Below are 17660 nucleotides of genomic sequence, written 5' to 3'. Positions count from 1 at the left end.
TTAATATCTTAGATAAAATGAGGTAAGATTTTCTTTACAGGACATAACTAATTTACGAATTAACAGGTCACCAGAATTCCGAGGCAGCGCGTTCATTAATTATTCATAGGCATCATAATGACGAAGTATCAGCATAAAATGTCAAAGTATCAGTATATAATGACAAAGAATCAGCATATAATGTTAAAGTATCAGCATATAATGAATATTCTCCACATAAGGCAGCTGAGGTGTTCCATAGTAGTCTACATTTTTATTGGCTCTACTGTTTAGAGACCACGAAGCTTATGTGAAAGTTTTCGTCAGCCGTCCTTTTGTCATTATGCGGCTACTATTCCTATTTATGATTCAGTAAAACTTGATTCACATACAGACTACACTAAGAAACATATATTATATAAATGGTGCCTGTTTTGGAGGGTATAACATAATAGGGGTGGACTTGGCGCGCTGGCGCCCAGAAGCGGTGCTTATATTGCCCCTTTTGAGACCGGAACCTATCAGGGGCGCCCTCGAGCCCTAGTGCCCCGGGCTCCCCTAAGTGGCACAAGTCCTAGTTTGGGCACACTGCTTAATATAATGAGTTATTGATTTTGCGTCGGGTTCGATAAACGCAGTTTTCTAGTAGTTATGAATATTTATGAGATGCCTTTAACGATTAAAAGGAATCCGATGCAATTTCCGGAATGGAAAAACGATTGATAGCATCATCTCAATATTTTCTTTTAATGTTTTCCACACTGATTTAACCTTATTTATCTTGCACATTAAAGAAATAATGTAAATAAAAAATTCTAATAATATATTCATAAATAAATAAATAAAAAAAAAAAATAACAAGGACACTAAAGAAAAGAAAAAAATGTGAATGATAATAAGTAAAAAAAAAAAAAGAAAAAAAAATGAAAATAAGATTGTAAATGATGGGAAGATAGATATCAATTTTCTAAACAAAACAACTCTAGATCAATTGTAACTAAATTTAATAAATAATTCAGAAATTAACAGTATTAAAATAAAACAACCAGGAAGCAAATATGAAACATATTTCAGAAAATCACCTGATCTAATATAATGTTAAGTCCAGCATCCATTTTCCTGTGTCTTAATAATACAGAAACACCTAGATACATTCTACTGAGTACAACATATACCTTAGGCTTTTGAAACGCTCTTCCAAGTACAATATAAAATAAGGAACACACCTGCACCCTAGGTTTTTAAAAAGGTCTTCTGAGAACTACATAACAGTGACCCTCCTGTACCCTAGGCTATTGATACGGTCTACCGAGAACTAAACGACACTTAAGAGATCAGTACCCTAGGCTATTGATACGGTCTACCGAGTACTACACGACACTTAAGAGATCAGTACCCTAGGCTATTGATACGGTCTACCGAGTACTACACGACACTTAAGAGATCAGTACCCTAGGCTATTGATACGGTCTACCGAGTACTACACGACACTTGAGAGATCAGTACCCTAGGCTATTGATAAGGTCTACCGAGTACTACATGACAGGTAAGACCCCAGTACCCTAGGCTATTGATAAGGTCTACTGAGTACTACATGACAGGTAAGAGACCAGTACTCTAGGCTATTGATACGGTCTACTGAGTACTACACGACAGGTACGAGTCCGGTACCCTAGGCTATTGATACATTCCGTACATTATTATATTCGTATGAGGAAAAAACTTGCATAAAAAATAATGAATTGTTTATTATTTGTATATAAAACAAAAATTTAAACGTTGATTAAACTATTAAAAAGAATATATAAAGTTATTTATTCTTTTTAAATTTATTGCGGATACCGGATCTCGTTGAGCTGACCAAGATATACTTTTTATTGTTATCAATACCTCATAAATATTCATAACTACGCTAGGCTCGTGATATATAGACACAACCCAATTATTTTGTATTGGCTCAATGGCTGCTAACTTGACTTAGGCATTGCCAAAACGAAAAGGAAAACATTGACCTATCAGTGTGTTGCTAATAATGTAAGTCTTAATTTCTTAAATGCAAAATTATTCGCATTATTGTTTGTAAAATACCCATTCGAAGATTGTAATCTGGTTTATAAAATATTTTACGTGAAATGTCACACAGCAAAAAGAGCGAAAAAGGGCGGGGCACGAATTTCAGGCTTGTACTGCTGTACAGTCGTTTTACCAGTAAAGAATATTTGCCAGTATCGAATAATTTTAATTAAATTATTCTTGAAAAACATAGTGACGGGTTTAAAAATTTCTTACTAGGTAAATACAATAAAAATATGAATATTCTACCCCTGTCTTTGTAACATCTGCATGATTATTTTCCACAATACATTCATATAGGGTATTCCGAATCACCTTTTACATTTTGACTGTAAACAATTTTATTAACAAATTTATAAATGGTTGATTGGTATTAAAGAAAGGCCAATTCTGTGAAAAATCAGATCTACATTACACGGTGAGTCTATCTTCGATACAGCGGCCTTGACAAGGGTTATATTTACATCACTTTTTTAGTGTTTTGCGGGTCACTTCCGGGTATTTCGAATCACCAGGTAAATGGCTAAAAACAGTCAAATAACAACACTATAATTAATGAATTAGTTGGTATTGTTTACCAAAATTATAAAAAAAATAAAGACTTATTTTCTTGTTAATTGTTCTTGTTTATTTATTAAGTTTTTAAAGTCCCCTCCCTCCCCCCTCTGTAGACGCACTATAAAACAGTGTTCTCAGAGGCGGATCATGCAGAAAAGCAAATACCAACAAAATAATACTTTCAGAAATTCCTGACTGTAAATTGTTGTCCTGTAAATATAATCATGATAGTCATATCAATTTTTTACCCATGTGAATTTTTTAATGCAAAACAATTAACATTGAACGTGTAAATTAATACTGTCATAATTCTACGAGTAGGCTACCAAAAATGATATAATGATGATAAAAAATTTATGAAAAGGAATTAAACCAACTCATGTTTAAATATCATGATTATCAAGTATGACATATATCACTGCATAACTTGCTTGTACTCGTACATATATGTGTCCGTATATGTATGATGAAAGGATCAACAGTGATCAACACTGATCAAGTGTATACCGGGACCCGGGATAGTCTTATTAGCTCTTGCTTTGTCAAATCATTACTTTCATACCCCTTGTATTTAAGAAAAACAATCTGACACATAACAAGTGTGTAGTATGTGCAATTTATTCGGCTGCGGTCATGTACACACGTTGTTCGAAATACCCCAAACTGTAGGGGGCTACAAATGCGGCCATACCTACATGTAGTATATTTCTGAGGTATTATAAAAAACAATTAATACTCGAAGAAGCTTATAGAATTGCCGTTCTATCGATACCTAACATGCCATGTTTCATTCACGAACAATGCCACGACATCGATGAGAAATAACAACGTTTCTACATGTGCATTTTCTTCGAAAAGGATAGCAAGTTAATGAATTAAAATATTATATTTTTACTTAACGCATTATGTTTACCTCTTTATTTTTTGTATGCAATAATTATAGACCTTGCCGATAATGACTTGTTGTCACGTGTGCATGTGTCGTGCGAGGTACAGCGGTAAGGTAAATTACCGAGAGTCGCGATATGCGGGGTGATTCGGAATACCCTAAATGAATGTATATTACAATTTGAAACAATGACCCAGATTTGAACACTCGCAAGTGCAAGTCATAGAAAACGAAAGTGTGTGAACAAATGCGTCTAAATCAAACTTTTCAGTGTGTTGTTTGTTATCAATATTTAGGATAATTGTAACAAGTTAGAATATTAAAATAAACAATAATTGACTTTTAAATGAAATCATAACATCCTAACTAACCACCTGTTGTTTTCCTAGTTTCGAATCATGAATTTTTTAAGTTCGAAAAATGTCGTTTTACGGGATGCAAGAACATGAAAAGTTGACATGTGAAAATACTATCAAAACAAATTACAAGGAAAGATATTCCATGAAAATTATGTCTCAGAGATGGTTGATTTAATTTGTTAATAATGCATATCACGAAAAGTTTATTATAAAATGCAAAATTTTTTATTCTGCTTAGTTTTAAGAAAAAAATCATTTAAATCAACAAGTAATGTTTATATACTTTTTGTAGAATTTTCTTGAAGGCATATTTCAACAATAATTAATTGCGATCCGCCGATTTTATTTATTGGGTCAGCAATAGTAGAGGGCGCTCGATTCGATACTGAAAAATCAATTCAAAACTAGGAAAATAGAGGGGTGTTGTAATTGACATCTCTGTGCCTGTACCATTCATATTTTGGGAATTTTGGTACCACTTATTTGAAAAACATAGAAATACAAATTAAACTACAACCAAGAACATTTGGAACTGCAACCATGTAGGTTGCAGGGTTGGGGTCAATTACTTTGAAATGTAATTAAATACTTTCAGATACATTGAAAATTTTATCAAATACTTGCAGTTACAATTACATTGATTTTCAAAAATGTAATTAATTACTTTGAAGAATGTAATTAAATACATTTCATTTACTTTTGTTTCACTTTCAAAAATCTTGAAGAACAAATGTATGTAAATTTAAGGTAGGGGGGATATTAAAAATAAATAATGTCAGGTGCCTGTCATGTTTGTGTGTTTCATCAACATAAGACCTAGTCCTACAAGTACATAAATTTTATCAATATTATTTGACTGCCTTTATGAAATTTTGTTCAAAGCAAGTTTTCAAAAGTTTATGAATCAACCATAAAATAATCTCAAATTATTTCAGCTACAGGCAGGCAAGCTAAACACCTTAAATTACAAATGCTGACAAATAATACTTGTTTTATGTATTAACTATTTCAGGTTCAAAATGCATACATGTATATAAAGATCTGTTTAAATGTTAAAATAGTGACTCAATATTTATTTCTTTTCTGAAGTATATAAATAGGAGAGCATTCTTAATAGTACATGTATCTAATATATCACCTTTAACGGCCATATCTTTGAATTTAAACAAAGCATGGAATAAAATTATATAAAATTTTGGAGGGTTGTTTTGATAGCAATTTACAACTGGAAGTTGAAGGGCAACAAGGCAGGTCTTAATGACACATTAATAATTTATTTTCTATCCTTTTTTAACAATCAAGCACCAAAAATTTGAAATGTTTCATGCCTATGCTAAGAGAGGTAGAACTTTTTGATAAACATTAAACTAGTATTAATCTTTATGTGCATTATAATTATAAAACAAACTAATATTTTTATAAACAAGCCAATATATCAAATTCATTTATTGAGATATAAAAGAGTTTAAGATTTTGATAAACAGAAGGGCTTCTTTGAATGAATTCAAATAACTGTAAAATGTGACTGTGATGGAAATATTTTCCTATCGAATACACTTATGTTTTATGTAAAGTAATTGAAATGTAATTGAAATTACAGGGTATTTTTTTTATTGTAATTAATTATATTCAATTACAAGTAATTGAAAAAATGGTCAATTACAAATTACATGTACTTCCAATTACTTTGAAAAATGTAATTAATTACACCCAATTACAATTACTTTTATAAATTTCCCCATCCCTGGTAGGTTGCATGCAAGACTTAACAACAAACTGATTCGTTACCCGTAAAATGACTATGCAGCTGGTTAAAGAGCATTTATAAAAAAAGATTACATCTTCTGAGTAAACTCCTACCCCAGGAGTTTGCAATTTAATCTAACTAGCTAACGCAAAGCTCATGGCTTGGTCAATCATTGGTATTGATAAAATTGCGAACTCCTGTGCTCCTACCCCTAGAAAAAGCTAACATTTTTATCAAAAATCGGAATATAGAATATTTTTACTAACGACATTGTATAATCGTTTACTTACAAACTTAAATTCAAAAAATCATTAATGCCTTTTTAAAAAAAAAGTTGAATGATCTGTTGGTTGAACAAGTTGATTAATTCTGACATCACTGTAAAATTGTGTTGAATGTATATGACTTCCATGTAAAATTATGATACACTGGACAAAATGAATCTGTTCATTGATAGATACATTTTGCACAAATAATGTTACTGGGGATGTTACTGGCATCCTCACAACATCAGGGTTCTGAGTCCACTTGTGGCCGTGGGATCCCTGACAAACTTCATTCAGTTTTTTTTTTCAAGCAAGCTTCTCTCATTGAGAAGCACCAATCAAATTGGGGCTTTCATGAGTTCACATAAAAAGTAAACAGAAAGTATGCAGTTGACCTCAACATACGTGTTACAGGCAGTTTGTCACCAAAAGGCTTAACAAGAGATAAGAATTAAAAAAAATCTGGATTTGTGTTTTCCCCTAAGTCGAGGCTGCAGTCAGCCCATGAAATTGCCAAATATCATCCCTGGATGAAAACTAAATTTGGACAGTTTAAAAATCCTTTAACTAATATCACTTAGCCAATATAAGGAAGCATTCTTAAACCTGTAATATTCAAGTTCATTCTAACCATGTCACTTTTGGCCATGTTAAGGGGTCCAGAATTTTACAAACTTTTTCAAGAGCCACATGCAGGGCTACAGTTTGCAGGCTTCCTCATACAAAGTAGATTCAAACTTGTTTTAATGTGGCTGCTGGGGCAGGGATGGGAACACAGATTGATATTAAAGTTCTACAATTTTGCTTCTCAAGAACTACAAGGCTATCAAAACAGTTTATATGTACAGGCATCCTAATTTTTATGTAGATTGTTCTGAGTATAAGACCACAAAGAGGGTCCAAAGATTTTGGTAGATCTATATAGGAAAGATATATTCAAAAATATTATCCTACGAACTACAGGGCTACAAATTGTCTAGTATGTATGCAGATTGCTTTATATTGTTTGCATTTAATTTTCTTTTTTTAATAATAAAACAAACATACATCACAAATGTTTAGTTATGAACTAAAATGTAAAATCTTCCTTAATGTCACACCAAAAGAGTGTGTGTGTGTCGGGGGGGGGGGGGGGTTGAGAGGTAGGGCTTGATAGCTAGCATTTATATACCTGTACAAAATTGGCAATTGGCAGGCAGATTCGATCGCTAGTGACCAGATAGCTCAGTAGGTAGACCATCTAACTAGTAGTTCAGGGAGCCCATGTTCGAATTCTGGTCTAATCCGTCACATTTTTCTCCTTCCTGTTATATTTGGTGCCATGATATGCACTGGAAGTGTCATTTGAAAGACCTGCCAGTAGAACCTGGGTTGGTGTCTCTGGGGCGAAGACTTTTGTCCTTTAAGGAGGGAGGAATGTGGCGGTCAGGCAGGTTTGATCGCCAGTGTCCAGATAGCTCAGTTGGTAGAACACCTGACTAGTCATTCAGGAGGTCTGGGTTTGAATCCTGGTCTGGTCCATCACATTTTTCTCCTTCACAGGTTGCACATGTTTATAAGCTCAAGACACTTCCTTTCAAACTATATTGATTAAACTAACCTCAAAAACTGAAATTTAAATGCATTCTTTTAGCAATCAGAACATCTGATCAGTTTGCCTTTTCCATCAGCCAACATAAAACTTTATCTTGACTTGTTGGAAAGGACCAAGTGTCAGATGTTCTCAACTTGTCAAAAAAGGCTGTTTTCCCTAGTAAGTTGTCTAAAAATATATAATCAGAATTGGTTTTGTTTATTGTTTAACGTCCCTCCCAAGTTTTTCAATCATATGGAGACGCCACCACTTGCCGATGGAGAGCTGCAAATTTTGACCTATACTCGGCACTCAGGGCCATTGAGCAGTGAGGGATCTTTTTCGTGCCCGCACTTACTGCGACACGGGACCTCGGTTTATTCTGTCTCACCCGAAGGACCGGTCTCAAAGTCCCACAGTGGGATTCGAACCCGCGACGTAAGGATCAGCTCCTTACTCCGCGACTCTAGAGCGAACGCTCTAACCATTGTGCCACGCGGGCGACAATCAGGATTGGTGGAAAGACTTATGATCATGAATCCCGGGGACTGTTTCAATTAAACTCTTATGAAAAAATAATTATTTTGAAAAAAATTTTTCTCAGCTTAACAAAAAAGGCCCATGATGTTCTTGGCTTGACTTGATGTTTTTATTTATTGACTGTAACTTTTAACTATGATAAATACAGTGTATTATTTACTGGAGTCTTACTATCCAGGTTTTTTTCCCTTTGCTTGAAGTTTTAGGTTTAAGCTAGTATGACTAGAAACATCTTTTATTTACGTCCCTGGTATAATATTTTAAAGAAAATGGCCACCCTTTGAATTTATTTATGTTCTTTAATGATGCTATTCCAGAACAACACATGCATTCCTAGGAACACTCTAGTTTTATAGTGCTACAATGCAATCAATAATATATAACATCTGCTTAGAATTTTATTTTATAATAAATACGCAGTTCCCACAATTTACTTTTTCAATAGCAGGATAATTCTGTGTCCACATCCCAATCATATTTACTGATGATCATTACAGCATTATTACAATATTCGTACTAAGTTGGTAGTTACAAATATGTGGGATGTCGATAGAGTCAGATATAGTATTTGTTTAAGATGTCTATAAGATATTTTAATTTATTACATTCTCAACAGTGAAATACTGTGATTTATTTATTGAATAAAAGTGATATTCTCTCACAGTGTGAAAGGATACCAAAATGATATTCTCTCACAGTGTGAAAGGATATTAAAGTAAGTAAAAAAATAATTTCTGGCCTGTCATAAGATATAGTAAATAACCATCTTGATAGAGCTAAAACTGCAAATTTCTTCCCAAATATGTTGCTAAAATCTATGCTACGTAATGTTTTCAATTTCACAACTGGTAAGCTGTGACGTCTCAACCGCTCAATATGACCTCAAGCCTATGACACTGTGTCAAGAAAAGACAGAGGCAAAGGGAAAATAAAAAAAATGTAATAAACAGAAAATTCAATGTTTTGTAGATGAATATGGAATTTATTTCACTCGTGAGACAGGATTTTTTGATATTTTCACGAGTGCGAAGCAATCGTGAAAATATCAAAAAATCCTGTCCCACGAGTGAAATAAATTCCATATTCATCTACAAAACATTGAATATCCTCTATTTATTTAGGATTCATATGATTCATGTTTTTAACTTGAAAATTGTTATAAAAGGCCTGTAACTGCTTATTATAATGATTACAATCAATAATGACAAGAGAACTTCTGCAAAATTCATTTTTTTAGTAAGCATGATCAAAAGGTGGTGAAATATCAAAATTTAAATTTAAAGAAAATGTATTTTTTCCACCATATGCTTGAGATCATAAAACCAAAGTTCAGCATTTTTTCCTAGAAATCAGCAGTTTATGTTTTTAGTAATATTCTCCTGAAGGTTTAAATTTAAAAGTCTGAGGTAATTTACACACCTACTACATATTGAACATTAATTAAGTTAGAAATGGATGTCTCACAGCTAAAACAATTCTGTACAACACTTGTAAAATATGATCATTTTGAACTAAAAGTGTATCAATTACTTATTATTTCTATGACAATTTATGCATGTTTCATGAAACTAATTACTCATAGCAACACTTTTAATTATCTAAGTGTAAAAACCATGTAGAGTAAAGAAATAATTTTCAAATCAGGTATAATGCAGAAAAAATCAAAAACTTAAGGACAGATGATAAAAACAAACTTTTATCAAAAGTCTTGAAAATAACAACTTAAGTCATGTTTATATAAGTAAAATGAATAAGTTTAACCACATATATTTTAATTTTTCATTCAAAGTTTCACAATAATGGGATTTAAAGTGACAAAAAGTTGTATAGATTAAAAAGGATGGAAAGGTAGGATTTTGAACATCAAAGAAAGTTTACAATTTCTTGATATTTTGGAAATTTATTATTCTCATCATTTACAACCAAAATAGGTCCAAAAATATATACCAATTCAGGTTCATTTATACGTTGTTTAAAATGACTTACTAGTTTTTATGAAGTCACATTTTCGTCATATTTTCTTTACAGATACTGAAATGTTCTATCCTATAACAGTGAAAAAGGGGGTACTGAGAGAAGACATAGGTAACCTTTGGGAGAATATTGATATTCTAGGAAAGAATAAAGAATGGAAAAAACTTCTAGAGTTTGTGGATGGTGATGAAGAATTGGCTAATTCTACTAGGCCTGTGGAGGAAAACGTACAGACCACACTTAATACACCACTTCATCATGCTGCACTTGGATCTGCTCCCAAAGATGTTTTCAAAAAGTTGCTTCAAATTGGATCTGCTAAATGCCTTAAGAATTCTGCCGGGGAGACAGCTTATGATATCGGTGTTAAGTCACAGCTCCCACAAGATGTACTGGAACTCATTAAAATCCCACAAGAAATAAAACAGAAACAAAACACTATAAAGAAATTTGAAGAGGGATTACATAAAGCCATTATGGGGAGAGTTGACAATTTGATAAATGACAATAAACAGGTTCTTCCTCAAGTGGCACTTTTGTTTGAGAAGGGTAGCTTCTTCTACTCTGTTCCAGGGATGTATGGTGGATTCAAGGTTGAGAGAAATGGAGAAAATACCATCCAAGCCTCTAGCTGGATTAGAGTATATGGAGGGAGTGGACAAACGCATGAAATTGACAGTGACGGAAATGTGAAACTGATAGCAGAGGGATTCTGTACATAAGATCTGAATATGCCAGAGGATATAACACTCATTTCTCAACACTTTTACTCACCTGAGCTAGAGGCTCAAATGAGCTCTTCTGATCAAAGTTTGCTTGTGTGTCTGAAACAACCCACTATAAGCTTTTCTTATTTTCATTTTTATACTATTTTCAATATATATATAGGAATCACCTTGTCCATCTGTCTGTTTGTGCAAACGTGTACGGTCCATATCTTTCTTACAGAGGAACATTAGATTTTAATACTTCACACAAAGATTGCTTATGACCTGAGGGTGTGTCGTGATCTTGACCTATAGTCACTGTAGAAAAAATGGATAAGTAATGCATCCATTCTTTCCAATAGAGAAATACTTGAAAAATTGTTATCTATTTTTTCAATGTAATAAAAACAATGTTATTATTACTACTGATGTTTCATTAGGCTGCGCCTTAGTTTCATTCATTAAAAAAATATGAGAAGCCATTACCGATAAATTTTCACTCTAAATGTTTAAATAAATTGTGAACACCTCTTCCAGATCCATCAAATACTAGTATTAGTGACTTGGCACCTTCTCTGAAAAACCCAGCGGGGGTATTTGTCCATTTTTGACAGTTCTAGTTTTTTTTTTCAGAACTGCCTTTCAGACTATTTCAGCCAAACTTGCTAAATCAAGTATGTTCAAAGCTTTCTAATGTACTGTAAATTCAAGTTTTCATATCCTACTCCTTGGCTTTTGATGGGAACATGACAGGAGGCTTGATAAGGCAATTTTTACAAGGAATTATGAAGTTTGATGGGTGGAACAAGTATATTTCATAAGCATAACATTATGACAAGTGAAATCAATGCATGTGTGCAATCTTTAATATCCATGAATAAGGCTTCCAACTCTGTTTGTGTTGTTAGAAGAGGTCTCATTGCAAAGGACTTTGAACAATTGTATTGTTTTACCCCTTACTTACGGTCAAATTATGAAAAAATATCATGTTCCAATTAAATTTTGAAATTAAATAGAGATTTATATAAATTTTCATAAAATTTGAATTATTTATTAAAAGAAAGAGAGATAACTCTATATTTTTGGTAATACTTAAAAATTTCACCTCATAAGACCCCCCCCCCCCCTTTTGAAACAAAAATTCCTTTTCACAGGTGTAATGAATTATTATTTATTTAGCAAATTCATACTTGAACTTTCTTGGTTTTGTGGAAGGGAGAGGGGGTGGTATGTTTACAGACCAAAATACACCGAAATTTCTCATTTTATGGCTAATTTCAAATGATGTTCAACTATAAACTTTCACAAAATAAATCAAATATAGTTAATTTAACATAAAGTCTATCAAACTGAAAGAATAAGATGTCGTTTATCCACATGCATGAGTACTTCAAAATCGGGTTACGTTTCAAAGTCTTATTTCAATTATTTTACACCCTTTGTTAAAAAGAGTTTTATTTAAAAGCAATTTATAAATCAACACTGGTATTGCATGTATATAACTAAGTATAGTATTTTAAATTGAGTTTGCTTTTAAACCTCAAAACTGCAGATGTAGACTTTTTAATGAACACTACATTTCATTGAAATAAATAAATAGCAAATATGCCAAATATCTTGAATTATGATGTGTAAAAAGTAAGTAGGAATCAGGGGATTAGCATTCATACTTCTTCATTTATCAGGGAGGGGTTAATGTGACACACAGGTGAGTGGTGTGGACCATGGCCTCTTGATTTTCACATGCTGTTAACAGTTCCCCGTTAGCTTGCTATACCTTCTACAGGCATTTTTTAAAATTGTAATTGATGTAATTTATTTTATTTAGATGTATATTCGTGATATTAACATTTTAAATCTTTATTCTTATGTGATATTATTCAAATGTATATTTTTAGCTCTCCTAGAACAAAACTTACTAATAAATAAGTACATCCTAGCCCCCAAGACTAACCCTAACCCTTAGCCCTAGCCCTAGCGCTAAGTGTAAACCACGCACTTTAACAAATTCATTATGTGAATTGACTGTTTTTAATGAGATCAGATTATTAAAAAACTTCAGATCATGGATTACTACTATAATTGTTGCAGGTGGGCGTTAGCGAGATTAAGAAGTTGGATTTGCCGACATTTATGAATATCTTCCTAAAAATAAATAATTATATCTATGTTTAGGTTGTTGACATATCAAATAACATAATCATACGCACCCAAATGTCAAATAGATAAGGGGAAAACAGAACAATTTTGGTTGTCCTGATAATTGTGGATAATTGACATGCATGCACTGGAGAAATACACGTAATTTTTTTCATTGTGCTGGGAAACTTTGGGATTTTCGGATTAATAGTTTATACAAGTGTAAACATGGCATCCAGACACATGCACACGTGTGACAACCAAATAGTCATTAACGGCATGGTCTATACGAGGGTTGATCCAAAAGTTTGTGGAATTTATATTTTATTATGCCCCGCCATGAATATGGCCGGGGCATATAGTGTTTGTCATGTCCGTCTTCCGTCCTTCTGTCCTTCCGTCCTTCAGTCTGTCCTTTTGTCACACTTTGCGTTTAGCTCTGTTCAAAGCTCAGTTCAAAGAAACTATCCAAGATATTTTTATCAAACTTCATATGCTGATATATACTGATTTAAGCTATTCAACTGCATCAACAATTTTTGACCTTGACCTTTCTTTTGACCTTGACCTCACTTTTCTTAAATTAGTGTTTAGCTCAGTTTTAAAGATACCATTCAAAAAAAATAGTGTAATCAAACTTTATATGCTGATACATACTGATGAGAGCTATTCAACTGCATCAACATTTTTTGACCTTGACCTTTCCTTTGACCTTGACCTCACTTTTCTTTAATTAGTGTCAAACTTCATATGCTGATACATACTGATGAGAGCCATTTAACTGTATCAATATTTATTGACTTTGACCTTTCCTTTGACCTTGACCTCACTTTTCTTAAATTATTGTTTAGCTCAGTTTTAAAGAAACCATTCATAATATTTTTATCAAACTTCATATGCTAACACATACTGATGTGATCTTTTCAACTGCATCAACATTTTTTGACCTTGACCTTTCCTTTGACCTTGACCTCACTTTTCTTAAATTAGTGTCAAACTTCATATGCTGATACATACTGATGTAAGCTATTCAACTGCATCAATATTTTTTCACCTTGACCTTTCCTTTGACCTTGACCTCACTTTTCTCAATTTGTATTAAAATGTTGCATTACTAACATACCCTCGGCGGGGCATTCATGTCCTATGGACATATTTCTAGTTTATTTATTAATAGAAGTGATTAAAAATTACAGGTGAAAACATAATTATACACTTGTTGAGTTTTCTTAATAAGAGAATATTTTAAAAATTCATGATAGTAACACTTTTGCAGTTGTCATAGAAACGGACGTTTGAAAATGCGGGGGACACATTTACTTGTTCATCAACATTTCAATTCTTTTATACTCAATGTGAAAAAAAAGCTAAGTGAATATGAAACGAAAATGATGTCATCATTACGATTGATTGAACTCTTCTAAACCTTTGTGTGAGAGTTTTCTGGACTTTACTTGATATTTAGTTTTTCGATTGATAATTTGTTGTTCATCAAAGATATCGTTAGACAACGTCGAAATTTGGTCAGTTACTAAGTTTTGTGACAATCTCGGGAAATACTCTGACTCAGACGCATATACTAAGGATACAGGCAGAACTAAAGTGCAGTAAGCAACTGGCTTTCAGGTGGCGTAAGAAATTTAAGGAAAATAGAACTTTCGTGGAGGATAAAAGGTCTGGCCGCCTATTGGGCAGTCGTTCTTTTCTCCAAGACAAATTGAGAGTGTTTATAGACGTGGACCGTCAATGCACTGTGCTTGACATTGCTATTGAAATCGGAACATCATATGGAACAATAGACATTTTGAGAAATGATCGTAATATGAAGAAATTGGGTGCGAGATGAGTACCAAGGCTTTTCTCAAGACAGAAATGGAGAAAAGAATGCACTGTTCCGCAGAATTCTAAGTCGATTTAAACGTGCGGGTGAGATGCTCCTAGAACGTGACGTGACATACTCAAATTGACGTTACGTCAAAGTCTCCCCCTGATTTTAAAGCTGTCCATTTTAAGAAAGCTCGTGTGGCCTTAATGGTAATTGGAATATGGTGAAAATTTACAGTATTATTGCATAATGGCTCTATTTTATAGATATGTTGTTTGTTTGATTTAATCACGTCATAATAAAATTTTCGAAAGAAATTCAACGAACTTTTGGATCGACCCTCGTACTTATTACATACAAAAAATAAAGCTGTAAACATAATGCGGTTATAAAATAATTAATAATTTAATTTATAAACTTGCTAACCTTTTCAAAGAAAAAGTCCGTATAGAAACTTTGCATGTATTTCTCATCGATGTCGTGGCGTTGTTTGTTTAGTTTGTGGATGAAACATGGCATATTAGGTATTGATAGAACGTTAATTTTATAAGCTTTCATGAGCATTGATTGTTTTTGATAACACCTCAGATATATATTAGTTCTGGTCGCATTTGTAGCCCCCTACAGTTTGGGGTATTTCGAACCACGTGTGCTCATGACCGCAGCCGAATAAATTGCACACGCTACACACTTGTTATATGTCAGATATTTGTATAACATTGCTTTTCTTTAATGCAAGGGATATGAAAGTAATGATTTGACAAAGCATGAGATAACAAAACCACCCGGGTATACACTTGATCAGTGTTGATTCTTTTATCATACAAATACGGACATGCATATGTACACATATATGTACAAGTATGCGTATGTGCAAGTTATGCAGTGATATATGTCATACTTGATAATCGTGAAATATAGATATGAGTTGGTTTAATTCCTTTTCTTACAATATTTTTTTTATTATCATCATCATTATTGTAATTTTTTTTGGTAGCCTACTAGTAGAATTATGACTAGGTATTACATTTTCAATGTTTAGTGTTTTGTATTGAAAAAAAAACACGTGGGTAAAAGAAATGACATAATTATATTTACAGGACAACAATTACAGTAAAGTAATTTCTGGAACCATTATTTTGTTGGTAATTGCTTTTCTGCATGATCCGCCTATGAGAACGCTGTTTTATAGTGCGACTACAGAGGGGGGCTTTAACTACTTAAAAATAAACAAGAACAAGGAACAGGAAAATAATTCTTTTTATTTTTGGAGCCTTTTGGTAAACAATACTAACTAATTTATTAATTATAATGTTGTTATCTCTCCTTTTTTTTTAACCCATTTACCTGTTGATTCGAAATACCCGGAAGTGACCCGCGATACACTAAAAAGGTGATGTAAACGAATATACTCCCCGTAAAGGTCGCTGCATCAAAGATAGACTCGCCCTATAAAGTAGATCTGATTTTTCATAGAATTGGCTTTCCTTTAATATCAAACAACCAATTATAAACTTGTTAATAAAATCGTTTGCAGTCAAAATGTAAAATGTGATTCGAAATACCCTAATTGACTGTATGATGACTGGGACAAATCTAGATAAACTAGTGCTAATTGTAACGGGAATCGTTACAGATGTTCCCCAAACGGCCCCCAATCCATTGTGATGCCCCATTCCCTACAAGCTTCATTGGATTAGGCAATACTTTTGTAGTATAGATGGACACTTTATTTTTTAAGGGCATATTATTGGAAAACTACTCCGATGTAGCCATATGGGTATTAGCCAATCAAATTTTAGCGCATGTGCTTGAACACGTTTTCTAGATTTTTCACATAAATTTTCACATAGTATCTCATAATATATACATTTGTATTAAATATCGAAGAATTTCTTTGAAAAATAAAAGATAATATAACGATAAGTATTAGCCAATCAGAATTCAGCACACGCGCATGCATGATGTTGCATTCAAATTTGATAGTATCGTAACAAGGATCTTTATCATTTGAAATTTTACTGTGTTGCAGACTTTACGTGAACCACTAATATTGGCGATCAAATTCTCGGCAACTGAATCACTATTCATTATAATTACAAAAGCATATACACACAATTTTTGAATCACTTATTCGTTACACAAATGGTATGGTCGTGTATATTAATTAAAAGAATTAATGGATATTTAAAACAATTAAAATGTATCCATAAAATAATGTACATACAATATACTACATGTATAAGACAAACCAACTGTAAACATCCCCCTCCCACACACACACAACTTAAAAAATAAGTACGATTAAAAAAAACTTATATAATATACTTGTATCACTATCTTCAAGTTGTACGTATATATTAAACCCTATATTTTTGTGTATATAGCTTTATGTTTACACATGCTCTGAAGAGCAGAGGGAAATTCTGGTCGATACAATCGATCTACAGTAAATTTGACGTGATTTTTTTGTCAGTTGATCGAATTACAAAATTTAAAAAAGGAAACTTATATAATAGTAAAATACTTTTAGGGGGTGCTTTTAAATTCTTCAACAATACTTTTACATCAATGAAACGATTACGGTACGATGTTTGACTAACAGTGCCAACATGATTCTAGAGACGTGGTTCTGAAGTATAAAGACATATTTATTATAAATTTTTAAATTTTGAAATAATATTTAAAAATGCAACTAGCAATTGTTTGTCTATCTTCCTTCATGCTTAAAGTCCAATAATTGATTAGGCAAGGTGAAGCAAGACTAATTGGTGATAATTAAGTACTCTGCCTTAAAAATTGAATGACGGTAGATTTGTTTGATTAAGATTCAGTCAGAGAGAATTTATGTTCTGATTTTCTGATCATCACAGATCTTACTGTGTCTCAAAGTTTTTACTGTGTCGCACGAATAAAATTTGAATCGTTACTGTGTCGGGGCCTACACAGTAAAACAACTCTTGGAGAACCCTGGCATGATACAGGAGCCCAATGTGCCTATCTATATTAAAAATTTCACCCTGTTTTGTTG

The 17660-nt window shown here is 32.8% G+C and overlaps 1 protein-coding gene across 1 annotated transcript; it reads left to right on the top strand.

Annotated features, from left to right (window-relative positions):
• The first annotated feature begins 1938 nt into the window (after window positions 1–1938).
• On the top strand, window positions 1939–12735 carry LOC133201863 (uncharacterized). Its single transcript, XM_061337664.1, has 2 exons — window positions 1939–2013; window positions 10013–12735. The coding sequence occupies exon 2, from the start codon at window positions 10021–10023 to the stop codon at window positions 10678–10680; it is 660 nt and encodes a 219-aa protein (XP_061193648.1). The 5' UTR covers window positions 1939–2013; window positions 10013–10020; the 3' UTR covers window positions 10681–12735.
• Window positions 12736–17660: the final 4925 nt, after the last annotated feature.

Source organism: Saccostrea echinata, unplaced genomic scaffold (genome assembly GCF_033153115.1).
Source record: "Saccostrea echinata isolate AGI-Se365-2 ecotype Australia unplaced genomic scaffold, CSIRO_AGI_Sech_v1 ptg000045l, whole genome shotgun sequence".
NCBI classification, from domain to species: domain Eukaryota; kingdom Metazoa; phylum Mollusca; class Bivalvia; order Ostreida; family Ostreidae; genus Saccostrea; species Saccostrea echinata.
This window is presented reverse-complemented; position numbering and strand designations above follow the sequence as displayed.